The 21,008-nt window shown below is 38.1% G+C and overlaps 2 protein-coding genes across 3 annotated transcripts in view; one reads left to right on the forward strand and one right to left on the reverse strand.

Moving 5' to 3' along the window:
- dock1 (dedicator of cytokinesis 1) overlaps window positions 1–21,008 on the reverse strand; it is a 239,870-nt gene that overhangs the window by 107,047 nt on the left and 111,815 nt on the right. The gene's annotated exons all lie outside the window — the stretch shown is intronic.
- Window positions 1–21,008, forward strand: part of insyn2a (inhibitory synaptic factor 2A) — a 51,478-nt gene that overhangs the window by 19,478 nt on the left and 10,992 nt on the right. The window contains exon 3 of the mRNA XM_084434639.1: window positions 12,921–12,992. Coding sequence (XP_084290765.1) covers window positions 12,921–12,992 — 72 coding nt within the window. The remainder of the gene's footprint in view (window positions 1–12,920; window positions 12,993–21,008) is intronic.

Genomic DNA, 21,008 nt, shown 5'->3' on the forward strand with positions numbered 1-21,008 from the left:
AATGCACATTGTTCAGCAAGTTGACAAAAAGATGGATTACTTTGCTTGTCTCTATACATTTATGCATGGGATACAAGAAACTATTTCAACACTTTACATCAGTCCCAAGTATTGTTTGGTTCTCAGACTGACTGCTATAGTAGGTCTAATTAGGATGAATAAGTGCATCTTCGGGTGGTTAGAAAGACTATTAAGAGCAGCACTCTTTTTCATATTGACTTGTATCACCTTGGACTCAACCTGGGAAAATTTGCTAGAGGCCTTCTAAATACTGTATAGTACTAATGATGCCAAACGCCTTTAACTTTCAAGAGCACCTATTATAACAACTGAATCGGTTCCATTTCGTGGCAGATACATTAAGCAATGACACGTCTTTTTAAGAGAGAAGAGAAAGTTGTTAAAATGCAGAAGTACCTCACAAAGGAGAGAAAATTCTGTAGTATATTTGGACAAAATATACTGTTTCCCAGGATTATTTACACGCATAACAACTGAATATTTACAGTCAGAGCCAATCAATGACAAACCATCTGATTCCCACAGCAGGGCATCATGCAAATCCCCCTAAACTACCACTTTAAAATATTCCAACACCACATTTATCTTTCTCCCACCCAGCTAGGCATAACACACTGATTATTTCAGCATTTACACATTAAGTGAGCCCCTTAAGTTGGCATGCAATTTAGAGAAACACTATGATATTACAAGACTAAATCCAATGTTTGAGGCTGGTTAGGTTAAGTGAGCAAAACTTTAGTTTGCACAGAAAGCTGACTCAATCTCCCACACATCCACACACATATTTCCCTAAAGATGCTTTGGGATGTAAGGACTGGAACCCTGCCAGGATAGTGATTATAAACGGCCTTAATTGCCCGCAAGACTACATGTCTGCTTTATATAGTTGAAGCATAATTAAGGTCACAGCAAGAGGATTTCATAAACAACTGATCCAGAGGATGACATCATCATGTTTAGAGATCCGCTCAACCACAAACTCTGAGAATCATGGGACAATGGACCACAGCCTGAAAAAAAAAAACAAAAAAACGTATTTTGCATAATATATATGCATTATCCGATGCATTAATAATTTTAGCAAGAATTTATAAAGCCTCAGTGTATAAGCACTTATATAAACGTCTAATGGTACGCTTCACATAAACATATAAAGCTCAGCCTAGGTTTAAGAGAGGATATCATCTAACATAACCTCAGCAAATGCCTCAGAGGTTTCTTATGGATAATGCTTTTGCAGATTTTACACTTAAAGTAATATTTTAATGTATTCTCAGGGCAGAGTTTTCAATTCCCCAGCTCAGGTTTGAGAAAGTGCATTTTCCTGCATTCAATGCAGAAACAGTTAATGCTTGTGTGGATACGCAACATTAGTCTCATTCCACACACTCAGGAATGTCATTCTCATGACAAAAGACAGACGTAGTGTGACTGGAGGGCATAGGTGAATGTATTCATAATTACATCTGTTACATTACCGCTGGCGTGATGTAGTGCTATCTTTTCAATGTGTTCAAAAGCATGAAAAGAGGCGTTTGACTCAAAAAGTTGCTACAGGATTAAAGGGAATGCTAGCGGTTGTGTAGCTTAACTGTGCGTACTATCAGTAAAAAGCGTGGTACAGATGGTGGACAACCAAAATGCCTATTACCGCCGCGCCAGCTGCCGCGGCGAAATCACCGCGGCGAAAATAAACCAGCCGCATTTCAAAGTCGTTCCCGAAATGACCGCCAGGTGGCGCAAAGGGACATTGTGCAAAACAGCAGCAATTGCCGCATTTTAAAATGTAAGTGGGTTAAATAAAAAACCCTAAGCCTAATAGGCATATTTTTCATACAGGCTATATAAATAGGCCTATTAGGCTACAACAGGATAGAACCAAAGATAGAATAAATTTTAGAACTGAAAAAATAGAATCAAAAGTTAAAAATAGAGGCGATATTAGGAGCAATGACGCGGAATATTTTTACTATTCTATTGAGGAATTAGATAAATGAAGAGCTCTCGTGAGCGATACAATTAGCATAGTAATTTATAGTGATTTCAAAAGCAGTCCTTAAAAAAAAAATACATGGAGTAGTGTGGCATAATTTTTGAGAGATTACTCGGAACGCGTTTTAGTTAAGATCCTGGTTTCAATGCCCTTAATCTATATAGGCTAGGCTACTGCTTTAAAAAAAAATGTCACAACGCGTTTTGAGATTGTTTTGAATTAAACATTGAAGTTTAAAATGTAGTGTTTTGGCACACCAGGCCGAGTGGCGTTACGCATTGTTCAAAAATCAGGTTTTATTCTGGCATGTTGAATTGGCGTTAGATTTTTTTTTTTTAGATTTATTAGATTTAGATTTTAGATTTCGTTAGATTTATTTTTCTCATAACAGCTAAAATAACTAATATAGGCTATGCCTTGTCTTAATATGTCCTACTTAATATAGGCAATAGGCATATAATAGCCTATATAATAAATTAGCAAAACTTGGCCACTAAATATTTAATTTTCAATTATTTTAATTATCACAATTAAAGTTTTAATTTTATTAAATTGAACAAGCGCAACAATCAGCATTTAATCAAATATTCTAAAAGATGTATTAATAATAATAATGTTATTTCGTTTTTTCGACATGTGTGCGTGCAAAAAGCAAGATGTGTATTTGTAAATCCGGTGATGCGTGCATTGATTTTTATCAATAAACTAGTGTTTTCTGACAGTGTCGACTGCAAAGATGAAGTTGACGATCGCCATATTTGTAGTGAACGCACCTAGAGAGAAATGCACATAAAGACATAATCAGAGAGTAGCCTTTTTCATTTCGTTTTGAATTATTTCGTTTGAAGACATTTCAAGCTTTGTGTATTTGATGTATTTATCATGTCTGTGTGAGGCATACGCTGAGTTTCGTTAAGTTAGGATGAGATGCGCTCCAACTGACGTGCAATGCAAGTGACCGCGCGGGCGCCTCCATGATTAGTGTCTGTTATATTTGCTTCTCTTACTTATTTAAATCCAGGCAATTGGTTGATAAAAAATTGATTAAAATTAAGATACAATTTATAGAAAACGAAATTCACTTAAAAGAAAGGTTTTCTACTAACCAAAACTTAATGAAGTGGTCAAAATCATGTCTGACCCACTCCATATCCATTTCTCGATATAATGCATCCTATCTTACTCGTGCTGTTCACTTTTCATATTCAACATAGATGGAAAAAAATAACATTATAATATTTTAACAAATATGATACTAAATTAGATTAGTTAATGGCTACAACAGTAGGCTATAGTAGGCCTATAGGCTTTTTTTTTTTAGAATAGAATTTTGCTGTGCACTTGCATATTAGTGTCAGCTGGGAAGGAAATATAGAGACCAGACCTCTTGGAACTTTAATTGAATACATAGAGTTGGTAAAGCATACTGAAATTAGCAAAGCAAAGTAGCCTAAATGTTAAGACTGTAAGCCCTTTGCTTTTTTACGTAGCCTATAAAGGACTCTTATAGCCGACTTTGTGTTAATTTAATTTGTAGAGGATTTTTTTAACTCAAACATTAACACTGAAATAAATTAAACTAAATTATTGTAAATTTTTTGGCACACCACGACGAGTGGCGCTATGCATTGTTCTAAAGCCAGGTTTTATTCTGGCATGTTGAATTAGTGTTCGACAAACGCGGCGGCGCGTTCATTTGAATGAAGAGCGTTTGAGCGAACACACACTGGAACGTTAGGCCATGTCGCAACGAGTGAATCGTGGCCGAGTGGTTGAACTTACGTCACGATCATTTAGATGACACGGGTTCGAATCCCGAGCTAACTTGACTACTGATATTTTTAAATTAGCCTATTAATGCATTATAGTCTATTGTTGATGCAGAGAGATTTGTCTAGTTCTAAAACATAGTTTTTTGCTTATAGCCTATTTACAAAATTAAATCACAATGCATTTCCATTTTACACTAAGGAACAAATATTATCCAATGACTTTACTTCTGTAGCCTATAATAATTCCAATCGTAATTTCAAAAGCAGTTCTGTTAATATATATATATATATATATATATATATATTGTATATATTTGTCGTTTAAACGACAAACAATAAAATCAGAACCAGTATTCTGTTGCGTTCCAGTGGCAGTAATGCATCCACGGCTTTTCAAAATGTCACAAAGCGTTTTGAGATTGTTTTGAATGAAATATTGAAGTTTATAATTAAGTGTTTTGGCACACCACGAGGAGTGGCGAACTCTTTGTTTTGTTTTGCAAACTCCGCTAGCCTGTGGGGGGTTTGGAGAAGGCAATTGTTGCTTTATCGTGGGGGTGCAGGACAGAGGTGTTAATGTTCCGTCTTTCATATGGAGAGTGTCGGAGCCAGCCTGATGAGCAGGCAAAGGCAACATTCTTTTAAGGATTAATCTCAAAATCTCCAAAAGTCCATTGTACAGTAGGCCCTATATCTTATTAAATTATATATTGTAGTTTTATTGATTGTATTTAAAGGTTTTCCACACACAATTTCAATTTAGCATACAGAGCTCTTTAATTCGCGACCCACCTCGTTTTATTGTGAGGTGAATTCAGCAAGGCATGCTTTATCTATGAAGGAACAAAAGCTATTTGTTACAGTTTTTTCTTTCGTGATTTGTGTGGATGACACACAGCGACATATACAGTATTATCAGCTGTATTATTAATGCTTAATTTCGAGAAAGACCCGCCGCGCGCAGTGAGGGAGACCAAACTTAGTAAAAAAATATCCAGCGCGAGAGAGGCAAAGAAAAACGCCTGTTCTTAATTTGTTGCTTTGAACTTTTTTCGTTTTGTACCGTTTTAATTTTTTAATTTAGCTGGAATTTCTTTGACAATAGACATTTAAAATGTTGCAAGAATAAGATTGTGTTTCTTATTTTGCATCACAAAGGGAATAAACTCTATCGATGCAACCCTGTTTAAATAAATAAACTGTCCCGACACTTTATTCATACCTTGAAATGTGCGATGGGTTTTCAAACTTAATTAATTTTCTTTTTCTTTTACATTTTCATTGTTTATTTTTTAATTGAAAGTAATACTGTATTGAAAGTATTTTTCTGATTTGTTCGATCTGTTTTGAAAAACAGAATTGAATTCTCGTGAATGATTCACACACACAAAAAAAAATAATTTAGCAGATTAAAGACGAGCTTCATCATCTTCATTTTCTGGTGCAATCGGCTGACTGTCTTCCTTCATCAGATTCATCAGTGTCGTCTTTGCAGCGGCACAACTGGAATGTTGCAAATGTATGTTGTAATGTACAATTGATAATTAAACAAGATGATTGGCTTTAATAAACAGATGCATATTTAAGCATCAAGAACGGAAAAACATAAACACTGCCAGCTACACTGAGATTCGATCTCAGATCGTTTGAAGCTCCGAGAGGCTATTGTTAATGCATTGACCACAGAGCTATCGTCTGAATAGCCTAGGTCTACTACTGTTTGTTCGGTATTTGAACCGATTTGAATTCGGATTTGTTTTGTTTTATTTTGTTTTAAATGTATTTTTACATATTTTGCTTTCGTTAATGTTAACCAATTCTGTTGTAGCATAATAGGCCTATATTTTTTTCCCTAAAAGTTTGTTTTATTCTCTGCTTTGTTTGTTTATATTTTTACATATTCAATCAGTCTCATTTTTGTTCAAATAATGAAAAAAGTTGTTTTTTTTTTTTTTAAATAAACAGATAGGAAACGTACCTTTTAAAATGCCGCAGTTGCTGCTGTTTTGCCCTGTCACTTGCGCCACCTGGTATAGCCTAGTCATTTCGCGAACGACTTTGAAATTCGACTGGTTTATTTTTGCTGCGGCAGTAATAGGCATTGTGGTTGATTATTTATTAAATAATTCAATTGATAATCATAACAACATGTAAGCCTGAATATAACAAAGAATGCTTAAACCGACTAACATCGGTTAGTAGGCTAACTTCAAGTCCTGAAAATGTTTTAATTTTATGTAAGTAAATGACAAGTAACCTATTGCCATAGCCTTTCTAAATTATAGAAAAACTGGGCACACAATTTTAACGTGTCTACTTTGTTTAAATTTAATTAATTTGAATTCGTTTAACCACAATATTTATCTTGAATTTATCTGTGACCTCAGCTCAGATTACTGCCGCGGCAGATTACGTCATAAAGAGAATAAACTGACACTTTTCAAAGTCTGTGATTACAGCGCCACTCAGCGGTAAAAGGCAGCAAATACACATCCCAATTTTGCCGCCGCGGGAACGGCGGCGGTAAAAGTCTCATTCTGGTTGTCCACCATCTGTATGTATTACTTAATGATCAAAACATTAAACATTAAATGAATCGTGGAAAATAACAAAAATAACATTTCCTTAAAACATGCAATAAATTAAACAATGCGTTCACACCATGTCGTACTCACCGTAACTTCGAGATGACAACATGTGACGTTCAGCGGTCACTGAGTGAGTATGGCTGTGTTCCACTCCATATTTTTATGCCTTTCACTCGCTAACTTCCCTCCGTCTCATGGACTCGGATGTGCGTCATTGCTTACGTTGCACGAGTGAGTGAGGCTATGTTCACACTGTCAGCTTTTGGGATTGACAACCGCATTTACTTACAGGTGTGAGTCTCGAAATGTCCCGTTCAAACAGCAACTTACAGTAGCGGCTCGAATACTGTATGAATGATCGTGTAACTGAAGTCAAGCCCGTATTCTAGTACCAGTAACCATAGCGACAGTGACTGAAGTAGTTTCAAAGATGGCAACGTCCATAAAACTAAAAAGCCCCATCACTTCTGAGTCCAATTGACCGTTCGCAAAGACCCGCCCCCTTTAGTTACTGTTGCTATGTCCGACAAGCCACGCCGCTCTCACGCCACACCATGTTCTAACCCAGTGAATAATACATCGCGGCGCAGAGAGGACACTGACAACACACTGACAGGCAGGACAGACCAGGTTACTTCTGATATGAAACAAAGTCTCACCTTTCAAATTTGGTCATTTTTTTAAAGAAATGTAAACAATAAATACCGTTTTGTGGCTCTTTAATGTGTCTGACAGATCGCCGTAGAGCCTCAGTTAAAGCTTTCTCGTGAACCGATCATCTCTTCCTTCTAGTTCATTTATAGCATCAAATAAACATGAATGAACATAAGGAAAGTTGTTTTAACCGCTGAGAGACGTCAGTACACTCCGTTATTCAAGTTCAAATCCTCCAACGTTAATCCACAAACTCTCCTGACTGCTCTGTCGGACAAAAATGGCGGATTCGGCGGATGGCGGATTATGATTGTTCAGATAGCCTGTCAATCAAACTCCCTGCGAAGGGTCAATTGAGCCGTGAGTTCATTACGCACATCTTCATTAACCAACAGCAGCTTTTATATCTGGGTAGAGAAAGGAGTGTGGCCCACTGATATATAGCCATATATAATCTAGTGTTGCATGCAACATCTCATCTGGATGACATGTCTATACATCATCATCATAACCAGGCCTCGCTGAAATGTGAGGTGCATACTGCATAAGAATAATTGTTATTTTCTGAACTTTCTGAAAATCTATTTAAATAGTAATCAATGCTATCTGCACAAATATGGAGCCCAATAATGGAGTGTCCTTTGTGGGAGAATTCAACTTGTGTCCCAAAGACCTTCCCTCTCTCTCTCTCTCTCTCTGTGTATACAACATAATTGACTTCCTTTTTACATTCTAACACATTGCCTCGCTCCGGAGGGTTCGGTCTGATCACCACTGGCAGCCAGTGCCTTGTGAGAAACATTATTCTGCCCTCCTGTCCAAACCCTGGGCTCTCAACAGCAGTGCTATACATCACTGTCCCCATTAGGCATGGAAACTAGCCTCAGATAAACCCCACGCATCACCAAACAGCACTTCACATGCTCCCTTTAGGGGCAAAATGGCCGCCGGTGTCCCGCTCTTTTTCACGATGAGCCCCGCAGTTTGACCTTTTAAGGAAGCAAGTGCAAAGCACAGGGGTCGCAGACAGAGTCAGAGTCAGACTCTCTCTGAGTCACAGAGGACCAGGCCGTTTTGCTGCAGTCCATCTGAGGTCACAATTCATTTTCTGAACGATCAAGCTGCCGCAAATGAGTCTGACTGGAAAAAGGGGATCGGGATACAAATGCAAACTCCAGTCCTGTTCACCTCTGACATGAAAGCAATCTGGCCTAAATCACTCAATACTGATTTTCATTTCTTTTTTTCAGAACTGATAGGGTCAAGTGTCTGATAACCAATATGGAGAAGCGTTTTGACAATAATTGACAATAATAATTGAATGTTTCATCACTTACCTCTGAAGGTGAACAGCCTGCTGAATAAAACTAGTAGGCTACTATGCTAAATAACAATAAAGTACAATTATTTGTATTATAAGTGTAAAAACAAAAACTGTAGGTGTGAGGAAATACTGGAAAGTATGGAAATGGTTTGATCATGCTTTCTAAACAAAACAACTATTATATTAATATAAAAATCAGCAAATCGAGTTCTTTAATCATGGCAATGGTATTTTTCATAATAGCTAATTTTACAAGAAATTCAAAATTAAAATTAAATAATATAGAACTCAATGGATTAACCAAAATAATGTGTTACCAAATGAAATGCATTACACTCTTAAAAAAAAAAAAAAAAAAAGGGGTAAATGCATCAATTTAAATAATAATAATAATAATAATAATAATAATAATAATAATAATTAAAATAAAAGCATACTAAAAAGGAAAAAAATTGAGACAAAACAATAAACAAGGAATATTCTGGGTTAAAGTTAAACACAACAAAAGCATGAGTTAAAGAGTGGTTTAACTACAAACTCTGACTCATACACGAGTACAAAATAAAACTCTGGCCGAAATGTTCCAGTAATGAGAGAAAGAGTGCATAGGTGAAGAAACAGACAGTACGAGAGACAGACGTATATGACAATATGGCTCATCAGAGTTATTAATCACTCCGTCGGCTTCCTGTCAGTCTGACATTGGCCCTCCATCACAGGACAAGTTGGAGGGGTCGATGGGTCGCCGCATTCTTGCCAGCAAAGCAATTGTTACGGCGACAGGCGGTAATTACTAATGGCAGCCAACACTGGAAGTGCAGCTTCTCGAAATTTCTGACCCCACGTCTCCGCACAGATGGAGTTGGAAAGACGAAATGTTACCGCCACCGGCAGTGAAAACATGTTGACGAAAGAATATTTATGATATTTGTTTTAACATTTATTAACGTTAGAAATATTCAGCTCAGCAACTCCTGCTCAAGGGAGCAAACTGGGCATATTCAAAGCCAACACGAACACATACAAGAGACTAGGAATCAGATGTAAACACTGACTACTGTTCACCGAGAGGAAGGGAAATAAGACTCAGTTACCAGGCAAAAGATCACCAATATACCTCTAAAACGACAAGCATTACACAAAGTTTTATACTTACAATTAAATATGCGGAATAAGATATTTATTCTCCAGTCATAAGAACAACCTTTTAACCATTTAAGTTTGATGAACTTCACTACACACAACTTTATAATGAATGATTAACCTTGACCATAGATATTAAAGGGATAGTTCACCCAAAAATGAAAATTCTGTCATCATTTACTCACCCTCAAGTTGTTCCAAACCTGTATGAGTTTCTTTGTTCTGCTGAACACAAAGGAAGATATTTGGAAGAACGTTTGTAATCAACAGATCTCGGTCCCCATTGACTTCCATAGTAGGAAAAAAATATACTATGGTAGTCAATGGGGACCGAGATCTGTTTGGTTACAAACATTCTTCCAAATATCTTCCTTTGTGTTCAGCAGAACAAAGAAACTCATACAGGTTTGGAACAACTTGAGGGTGAGTAAATGATGACAGAATTTTCATTTTTGGGTGAACTATCCCTTTAATTATAACTAGTTAGAAAGTGAACGCGATGTTCCCACTCTGACTGATTCACTTTTTTAAGGATATTTATACTTCAGCAAGGAAGCATTAAACTGATCAGTGACAGTGAAGACATTTATCATTTATAATGTTCCAAAAGACTTCCATTTCAAATAAAGTGTCCACAAAAATATGAAGCAGCACAACTGTTTTCAACATTGATAATGATCAGAAATGTTTCTTGAGAAGCAAATCATCATATTAGAATGATTATGAAGGATCATGTGACTGAAGACTGGAGTAATGATGCTGAAAATTCACAGGAATAAATTGCATTTTATATTCAAATAGAAAACAGGTCTTTTAAATTACGATAATATTTCACAATATTACGTATAAGTATCAAATAAATGCAGCCTTGTTTAGCATACAAATCTTACTGAACTTTTGAAAAGTAGAGTACATTTATTTGGGCAAACTTTCAAGAAAGTCAACAGCAAGACATGTATTCTAATCATAATATTCTCATCCCATAACGTTCACATCACACTGAAAACTCTCATGCACAGTTTTGAGCAAGATATGAATTATTTTAGCGCGGTGTTGAAGATTCATCAGTGGTCAGCGAGACAGCGAGTGCTGAACTGTACGGCTCAGTCTCGGGGAAGTGTGCAAACCTCCAGTGAGTGACAGTGAAGTGACTATAATGAGATGCGTTCTAGTATTATGTATAATTTATTCAGCATTTGAATAACAGTTTTGTTTTTCATGCTGTTAAGAGTGCCGACGTGACGCTGATTGCCGATGTACAAAACAGCGATGAAGTAATTCAGGAACACAGCTTTCCGCTTCAACAAACATTACACACTTATAGGCTGATTATAATTTGCTTTGAATCAAATATTTACATACAAAAGTTCTACAGCTTAAGAGAATGACTGATAAAAGTGAAACTCTGGCAAAAAAGCACTGGTTTAGTTACTGAACTGTCCGTTTCCACCCCCGTGAGCGCAGTCTGATTTAGGTGAGGATGATCGCATCAAGCAAATCTCCAGCAGAAATGATATCATCCCCCCCTCTGGTCCAACCCACAGGATTTTGTGAAGGAATCAAGCCGAGGGTAGAGTCTCCATGGTCATTCCTGAGTACTAAAAGCGCCCATGAACTCTACTGTCAGATCATATTCCATGTTCCTCTGCAGGCCTGAGGCTAGTGTGATCATACAAACTACATGTGCAGTGCACATATCTGCATTTATCTCCTGTTGGGCAAAGTCAAATCATGTTCCTGTGGAGGGTTAAAGGTCAAAAGGGGTGACAGATTGTAAGCCTACTCCTGAAATGAAGGCTATTAAAGGCACACTATGCAGTTTCCGTTTTTCTCAAACAGCGCCCCCTAGAGTCGCTGTGGAGTACTTGTATTTAACGTTACTGTCGTAAACACCACTCGCGCAGAGCCGTCTCTGCACTCTTCCGACCGTGCTTTCTTCGTCGACTCTGCCATGATTCACGTCTGAAATGCGTGCTAGTGTCTTCCATAGAGGCGGCTTCATATGTTGTCGATGCATGTGACGTCGTGCCGTATAGCAGGTCGTGATTCTCGCGAGCGTTGGCATGCGTCACCTCTCAAACTTGCATTGCTGGTTTAGCCATATGACGGTACATGTATTCATCCAGAACTGTCCCGGTACAGACGTAACAGTTCGGTGCGTACAGTCAGACAACGAATACAGTCGGTCACAGGCGATCCACACTCCAATCCAGAAGGGGGCGAGCGCGGTAATGCAACACTGTTTGCTAGCCGCCACAACAGGAAAAGAGCAGATGATCTATGCACCATCCCAAAACAAGAGTTCAGATGGCACTCAAGAGACTGCTAGTAGCCTATATACGCTGAGTTTAGATCCATTTTTGTGAATCACTCCACAGATTTCACAGAAAGGAAACCGGGAGGGCAGAAAGCGTCATCCTGTGTGTTTTCTTTATTTTACAAAAGCACAATGTTTTGTTTTTATTGTGTACACTTATGATGATGTATTACTCGTATCTGTACTACCATAAATTACGGAGCATTTTAAGTTGTTCCCAGTTAAAATGAGACTAAATCATTTGTGTCATAAGTCTCACTACAGTCCAGTGATGAAATACGCGTGTCCTGGAAATGAGAAGTGTCAGGTGCCACTCTAGATGTAGATGGCACATTTTCTCCTTCTCGCTCATCTTTCCATGACTTCTCCAAAAAGCGTAATATTGAACTTTGTGCATCCACCATAGTCACCACATGTTAATGAAAACCTCAAACGACAGCGTAGGCTACACACGGCACGTAATCAAACCAATGCGTTTGAAAACAGCCATTGCATTTGTACAACGTTGGTCAATCTATCAATTAGAGTAAAGCATGTAAACTGGACATGCAAACTCAAATCGAACTGTGACCCCAAAACTGAGGTACATACCGAACTGTGACTTAAGTGTACCCTTACACCCCTATTTTAGGGGTTTATAAAAAGCTTATACAAATATAAAAAAAATATGAATACATTTTTGGAATTAATTGTAAAATGCAGTTTCATTTCAGTCAGGATGCTATCTTACATGACGTAAAACCACAGCACTCACTAGAGTCTGCAACAGAGCTATACGGCACACGTATCAGCACATTTAACCTCCTGTTATCACACAAAAGCAGCACAATGTTGTGCGTTGACATTTCTGCAGTGTCTCCGTACAAAAATTTCAAGGCCGTTTTGTTCTCTCGTTTCTGATTACACTCACAAACACAGTCGGCGTCCTGCGTGTCCTCTGCAGAACGCCGGGTGTGAAGAATGCTAACATCTCTTTCCCACTGCGTGTATTGACCGTGAGCTGATAATGAGGAACGACAGAGTGAACGAGGGAGCGGTGAACGGGTAGGCGGAGCGGCCAAACAGCCTGTGTAATGACTCGTCCTCTCTCTTTATCTCCTCACAGGCTCTCCTATCGGACCGGACAGGACACGGCCAACTGCGACACGTGTCGGAACAGCGCATGCATTATTTACAGGTTGGTTGCTGCATTTTGTTTAAAGCCAGAGCAAGTGAGCTAGAACAGCATGCTGAGCTTACAAAGATCAACTTCAGCCTAATCACAGATTGTGTGAGTAATGAGCAAGATAAAGGAGAGGAAATACTCTCGCTGACAGGAATAGATTAAGGACCTGAGTGGGACACCCTCATCACAGAGCACGGGACAACATTCTATGGATTTAAAGGAATATCTCATTCGAATTTTAAAAGTCATTTTTTTACTTGAGGCCATGTCCAATCACATCTGCATGATGATGTTTTTTTCTGTGGAATCTGTATGCAGCTCTTTTGCATTTAACAACAGTTCATAAAGATTTAAGGACAAGAAAACATCCTTAAAGTACCATAAACGTGTCCGTACGACTCGTGCAATAAATTCAGTCTTTAAAAAAGCAATATGCTAATCTTTATTCACTGACTGTCTTCCCCTCCGCTGTAGCTAGAGGCTCGAATAAAAAAGTTTGGCTATTGCACAACAAATATACTTGAAAACCAGCACTGCACAAGGTATTAGGATTTTGTTTCACTTATTTTAAGTAAACAACTTAAAACAAGAAAATCTTAAAGGGACTGTGTGTAGGAATTTCTCCCATCTAGTGGTGAAACTGTATTTTGCATTCAAACGAATAATGCTCTCCAGCGCCTCACTTTTTCAAATGCGTGTTGCATCTACGGTAGCCGTTATGTATTAAAGGAGAACTTGGTAACTTTTTTAACTTAATAAAACTGTCTAGAAATCATTTGGATGGTTAAACAACCTGTTCTGGTGATATTGGTGACTTTCCCCGCTCCCCCCAGCGTTCCCAGGCGGAAAACCAACCTTGCAACTTGGGCACTACCGTTCCGGCAAGATAGAAATTGGAAGTCTCGTGAGAAGCGAGAACTAGAACGAGAACGAGCGCGAAACACAAATTGCTTTACGGCAATTCGACATAAACACACACGCATGTATGATGTATTACCAGATTACCCACCTCGGTAGACATAGCTCCACGCGATACAGTTGGCTTGCTCCGATCATAACAAACGCACATGAGCAGCGGTAGAGAGGGGGAGGAGTCCGCCGCAAGTGAGTTTTTTACGACTGTGTTGTGAAATATACGCCCCCCCCACAGCTGTAGGGGGAGCTCGTGGGGAAAACATGCGACAACAAAAGGGAAAATCAGCGAAGAAGTGACTAGAGTTGCTAGAGTTACCGAGTTCTCCTTTAAAAAGCTATGAAAGGATGTCTTATAATAGCACTTCGAGTTTTTCTTCGGGTGAACAGGTTTGTTATTTAAAACAAACTGAAACTTGAAACAACGAAAAAAAGAATGTTACAGTATGAATTACTGACTGTGGAAAACATTAACTATGGTAATTAGTAGTAATGCCTTCTTTACTCGTTATATTTTTTGAAGTACGTGCACTGTTAGATATCATCATCATCATCAGAGCCTTCTCTAAAGTTACTTTACTCAATAGCTGCTATTCATCAAAGAGCCTGTTTAACTTTTAACTATAAATGTTCTAATGTCTATATAATAAAGTACACAACCAAGCAATGAAAAAAAAGCTTGTAATTAAGACCGTAACATTGACTTACCTGTCGAGAAGAAAGCAGGCAACTTCAGGGTCTCTTTTGAAAGCTTTCTCCTGCATTAGCTATCCCGACATTAACCCTTGGTTTTGTAATCTCCGGTCACGTTTCCTTTTACGGTCTATTTTGGACTTTTTCGACAACGAGGACTCATCCTGTGACTCAGCATATGTATGAATGAAAGGTGTATAAATAACCGTGCAGTGCATCCTTTTAAACTTGCCACGGCAGTGACAAGCGCCTCTCAACTGCTCTGCTCCTCCACTTCTGCTGGCTTCAGTCACGTGACGCTGGTTCTGAACGAAAACGCGTTGTGGAAACGCGTTGGCCTAGTACTTTTTGTCCCTCTCTGCTATTATAGTTTTTCAAGATGGCGGAACTACATGGAAGCCTCCGTGGACCTACCCGTCCCATGTATATAAAGATAATAAATTCTTCGTTTACGAGGCTTAGTCTGATCATTGGCATAGGTATTTGTACACCATTGAGGGCATATTTATTAATAGAAATATTGATTTTAGATAATAAAATACCTAAAAAGCTACACATAGTCCCTTTAAGATAAAATCAACATTAAACAAAACAAAAACATTTATATTATATATAAAAAAAATTTGGATGGATGGATGGATGGATGGATGGATGGATGGATGGATGGATGGATGGATGGATGGATGGATGGATGGATGGATGGATGGATGGATGGATGGATGGATGGATGGATGGATGGATGGATGGATGGATGGATGGATGGATGGATGGATGGATGGATGGATGGATGGATGGATGGATGGATGGATGGATGGATGGATGGATGGATGGATGGATGGATGGATGGATGGATGGATGGATGGATGGATGGATGGATGGATGGATGGATGGATGGATGGATGGATGGATGGATGGATGGATGGATGGATGGATGGATGGATGGATGGATGGATGGATGGATGGATGGATGGATGGATGGATGGATGGATAGTAATATCTAAAATAATATTAGTTGTGGTCCTCAAGTAATTTTATTCTGCTTTAAGTATTTTTAGATACTTAAATACTAATATTTTTAGATACAGTGATCATATCTGCAGTGTATGAACAATCATTGCATTGGGAAAAAAATGCATAAAGGTTATTTATTTATACATATATTGAAACTTTTTTTTTTTGCCCTTATGCTCAATAGCAAAAACAACATTTTCTAGGTTTGGAACGGCATGAGAGAGTAAATAATGGCAACTTTCATTACGGTTGACTTCAGGTGCTCTACAGCGGCTGAGAATCTGTGTCTGTACGGCACTTCTCAAAGCTATAGATGGAGTTCGTATTCAATAGACAGGACAAACAATATGACAAAACGCCATCCTATCATTTCACAGCAGCTGAGTGAACTTAAGTGAGACGCACTCGTTCTGCAGGAGGAGCCGGAGCAGAAAAGTGTGTCTGAGTGTGTAAAGGTCAGACTGTTAAGCGCTTCTCAGAGTGTTTTTGTCTCCAGTGGGCGGATGGCCATCTTAAAGTGCAATGAGAGCTGAAGTGCGTGCATAAGGGATTCTGGGTAATTGACAGGTAGTAATCGCCAGAGAGCTTGTTTTGCACAATGCAAGATAACTAACAGAAAGAGTTTCACAAGACTTGAAAGCACACGAGTCATACCAATGACTTCTATATCGCATGTTGTGCTTTTTTGGAAGAACTAGCCATTTAACAAGCATGCAAACCCTAAAAAAAAAAAAGGGGAAATATCCTGCCTGATTCATTCTGGTGTAGGATAAATGTGAGAAGCGTGACAGAGGACAGCTAAGCAGTGCTGTAGATAGACATCGGCTCTCCTGTGCTGTGAGAAGACCAGCGACAGACACACAATCTAATTTAGCAGCTCTCTTTGAAGCGAAGGCGAGGATTAAACACAATCTAATTACACGCAGCCCAGTCAAAACACTCGACAGGAGAGAGAAGCGATCTCTCTGGAAAAGCCGAGTGGCAGGAGAAAGTCCTGAAGCAACATGCTCAACAGATCATTTTATTAACCATCTATTCATGTCACTGAACTGATCCATGCCAGGGCTGCTGTTTATTCGCTGATTTATTGAAATACAGCACTCTTTTATATGGGGAATATTTTACATTTATAAATATATTCAAAGTAATTTGTTTTATTTTAATGTAGCAATGACATAAATAATGTTGGTCACACTTTAGATTAGGGTCCAATTCTCACCATTAACTAAGACGTTTGCCTCAATAAACTCCTAATTACTGCTTATTAATAGTTAGTAAGGTAGTTGTTAAGGTACTAATAAACAGCCAATATTCCAGTAATATGCATGCTAATAAGCAACTTGTTTATTGAGAATTGGACCCTAAACTAAAGTGTTACCGTAATTTTTAAGTAAATAATTTTATATTTTAAATTACATTAATGTACCATAAATAAATATAATATTTATATATTATTAAAATATAATTAAATACTGAATTATATAAATATATCCATAATAATTTGATTTATTGTAGGTAACAATTACAATAGACTATATGAGCATGCAATATATAATGTAATATTAATATATAATAAAACGATATCTGCATCTTGTGTGTGTTGTGTGCACGTGTTTAAAAATATGACTTGGCGTAGGCCTACTCTTGTTTCCACCGATGACGTGCAGCCTGCAGGATGGCTTCACACCCTCATAAATCATGCTAATAGAGTGCGGTCTGAAGGAGCTAAAGTGTTCTACTTAGCATAATATGGTAGGGAGGAGAAAGCGCAGGAGCTCAGATCACTGGTCTTCAGTCTCCGCAGCGGCTCTGAATGAATCCATGTTCAGGCTGTGCTCCAAACGCTAGCGAGCGGCCGACTCAGACACTTAAGGCAACACAAGAGAGCATGCAACATGAAGGCAGGTCTAAAGCGCATAAAGCTCAATTATCCACTCGTTTCAGACAAATTCTAGCCATTGGCACAAGCGTTGTTACTGTTAACTAAAACTAAAAATTATTAAAAATGTTTTCTGCAAGTGAAATAAAGCTGAAATTAAATACAACATAAATAATATTAGATAAAAAAAAAACTTTAGATAAAGCTTAACAGAAGAATTAAAAAAATTGCATTGGCAACTAAATGAAATAAACAAGTTTAAACACAAGTACAACAATGACTAAAAATGTAATAAATAAATTACAGCATAATAGAAATTTAAAAATAAAGAAAAAGACAAAAGATAAAAAAAGTAATAAAATTGCTAAACTAAAATTAAAATTAAAACTTAAAAGATCATTCCAAATATTAATAAATAGTATAAAATAAAAAAAATGCATCCAAGAATGTGGACGAATAGAGAGAATTGCTCATTATTAATATTCTGTGATACTTGAATATGCACAGTACTAAAAAGGATTAAACATAGCTAAATCTAATTAACATGACTTTTTCATGCATGCTTTGTATTTTTTTTTTTGCAAAATAGAGCATCACAGAATTAGTACAGCAACAAGTTTGTCAAACTCTATTGTAATCGTTTGCAAATCAAGCCTGTCAAGCACTGTATGTGCAGAGCATTCAAATCAGCCATGACTAACGCTGACGTGCTCTTCTTGCAACTTCAGAGCTGATTCCATCAATATGGCCAGATGATTGAAACGGATGCATGTTTTTGCTTATGAGGGTTTATTTCAGTTCCAATGCCGGCATCCACTCATGCATACAGTAGACAACAAGACTGGATTCTGGAGCCGAGCCACCGATTCAAGCTTCAGTTTCGCAGTTTAACCTTCTGCATCCCTTCATTTCCTGCATCATTATGCCTCCATCACTCCGTAATACTCCTCTGTCTGGCATTCACTCTCTCTGAAGGATCTTCCCATGGCTGACATTCTTAAAGTAATGTTCCGGGATCAATACAAGTTAAGCTCAATCGACAGCATTTGTGTCACAAGATCGACTGCCGTATAACTTTGACTCATCACTGACTCGTTACATCGACACGCTGCAAGCATCGGATGAGTTTAAAAGGCTGAAATATGAAGCTTACATTCTTGTTAAAGCAAATCTTCTGAAAGAAATGCAACTTATTTGAGTGTTAGAGATGTTTAGATCATGCCTTACTGAACCTGTACATTTTGGGAATCATTTTTTGTGGAAATCTGTTGAACCCTGAACATTCCTTTAAATGTTGTTCCTATGAAAAATACACTCAAACAATTTCAATTAAATGTCATATCTTTCCCTCCCTGGGGTGATCGCTAAACTCAGGAGAGGGAAGAGATCGCGCTCCCATAAAAGCGGATTTAGGAGCATTCAATTTATTTGAAGTCGAGCCGCTCCGAGCTAAAGTTCTTCTTCTGCGCTTTGTTCTCCTGGTAACCATGTCATCGCGTTTCATCACACTAGACTGCATTTCCTAATGTGGCTGTCCGGATGGGATTCAGATCTCACAGGGTCTATTTGGTGGGAAATAACTGCTTAATAGTCAGGGCTTAAAGGGATCGCAGAACACAAATCCTGATCTAACTGTTGGGGAACAAAATCACCCGGCCCGAATGAGGCAAGCATCACTGTAGTTATTGCTGAAACTCAGGGTTCGTGATCTGAACATACAGGCATCAGTGCATAACGCGTTCCTCCATTTGTGATATAGATAAACAATTACTGAACTTGTGTGGAATTTGTTTCACCTTGATATGATTGTTCAGTCTCTTCTCTTCCTCCCCAAAAAAAAAAAATAATAATAATAATGGGAAAAAGTCACAAAAAATATTGATTCTTGCAATCAAGATATTGATTCACTACACTCCCAGGGGGGAAAATGCGAAAATTGTACCATCAAAGCAATAATTTTTACCTCTTCTACGTCAAGTCAAGTCTAGTGCTCTATACAACAGAAACTCTAGCAAAGCAGCGTCACAGTATTAAGAGGAAAGTAACAGAATCAATGATGAAAACATCAGCTGCAAGAAAATAGTGTCATTATTCAGCTCAATTCAGTTCAGTTCAATAACTGTGTTAAGGTACAGTACTGATGCAAAGTATATGTATATGTATATATGTATGTATATGTATGTGTATATATATAGATATAGATATACAGTTAGGAAAATAAGTATTTGAACACCCTGCTATTTTGCAAGTTCTCCCACTTGGAAATCATGGAGGGGTCTGAAATTGTTTGAAATCATGCATGGCACGGAAGGTTCCCCTGCTTAAACCAGCACATGTCAAGGCCCGTCTTAAGTTTGCCAATGACCATTTGGATGATCCAGAGGAGTCATGGGAGAAAGTCATGTGGTCAGATGAGACCAAAATAGAACTTTTTGGTCATAATTCCACTAAACGTGTTTGGAGGAAGAGGAATGATGAGTACCATCCCAAGAACACCATCCCTACTGTGAAGCATGGGGGTGGTAGCATCATGCTTTGGGGGTGTTTTTCTGCACATGGGACAGGGCGACTGCACTGTAATAAGGAGAGGATGACCGGGGCCATGTATTGCGAGATTTTGGGGAACAACCTCCTTCCCTCAGTTAGAGCATTGAAGATGGGTCGAGGCTGGGTCTTCCAACATGACAATGACCCGAAGCACACAGCCAGGATAACCAAGGAGTGGCTCTGTAAGAAGCATATCAAGGTTCTGGCGTGGCCTAGCCAGTCTCCAGACCTAAACCCAATAGAGAATCTTTGGAGGGAGCTCAAACTCCGTGTTTCTCAGCGACAGCCCAGAAACCTGACTGATCTAGAGAAGATCTGTGTGGAGGAGTGGGCCAAAATCCCTCCTGCAGTGTGTGCAAAGCTGCTGAAAAACTACAGGAAACGTTTGACCTCTGTAATTGCAAACAAAGGCTACTGTACCAAATATTAACATTGATTTTCTCAGGTGTTCAAATACTTATTTGCAGCTGTATCATACAAATAAATAGTTTAAAAAATCATACATTGATTTTCTCTCACAGTGGACATGCACCTACGCTGACAATTTCAGACCCCTCCATGATTTCTAAGGGAACTTGCAAAATAGCAGGGTGTTAAAATACTTATTTTCCTCACTGTAGATATAGATATAGATATAGATATAGACTGAAAAACAATATTTGTTGAATTTAATAAAAAATGTATGGTGAGTGGTTGCACACAATTGATTTTAGCTACATTTAAACAAACTAAAATTGATTAAGTTCAACCTAATGCATTTGTTTAAATGTAGCTAAAATCAATTGTGTGCAACCACTCACCATACATTTTTTTATTAAATTCAACAAATAATTTTTTTCAGTGTAGATATAGATATAGATAGTGTTCATAAAATAGCATTCTACTTGTATTAAGTCCAGGACAATCTAATAAATATGTTTAACAGAGAGGGGAATCTTACAAAACATGCATAAAGTTGTACAATGATCAGACCGATCACTGATCTC

Source organism: Rutilus rutilus, assembly GCF_951802725.1.
Source record: "Rutilus rutilus genome assembly, chromosome: 16".
Taxonomy (NCBI): Eukaryota; Metazoa; Chordata; class Actinopteri; order Cypriniformes; family Leuciscidae; genus Rutilus; species Rutilus rutilus.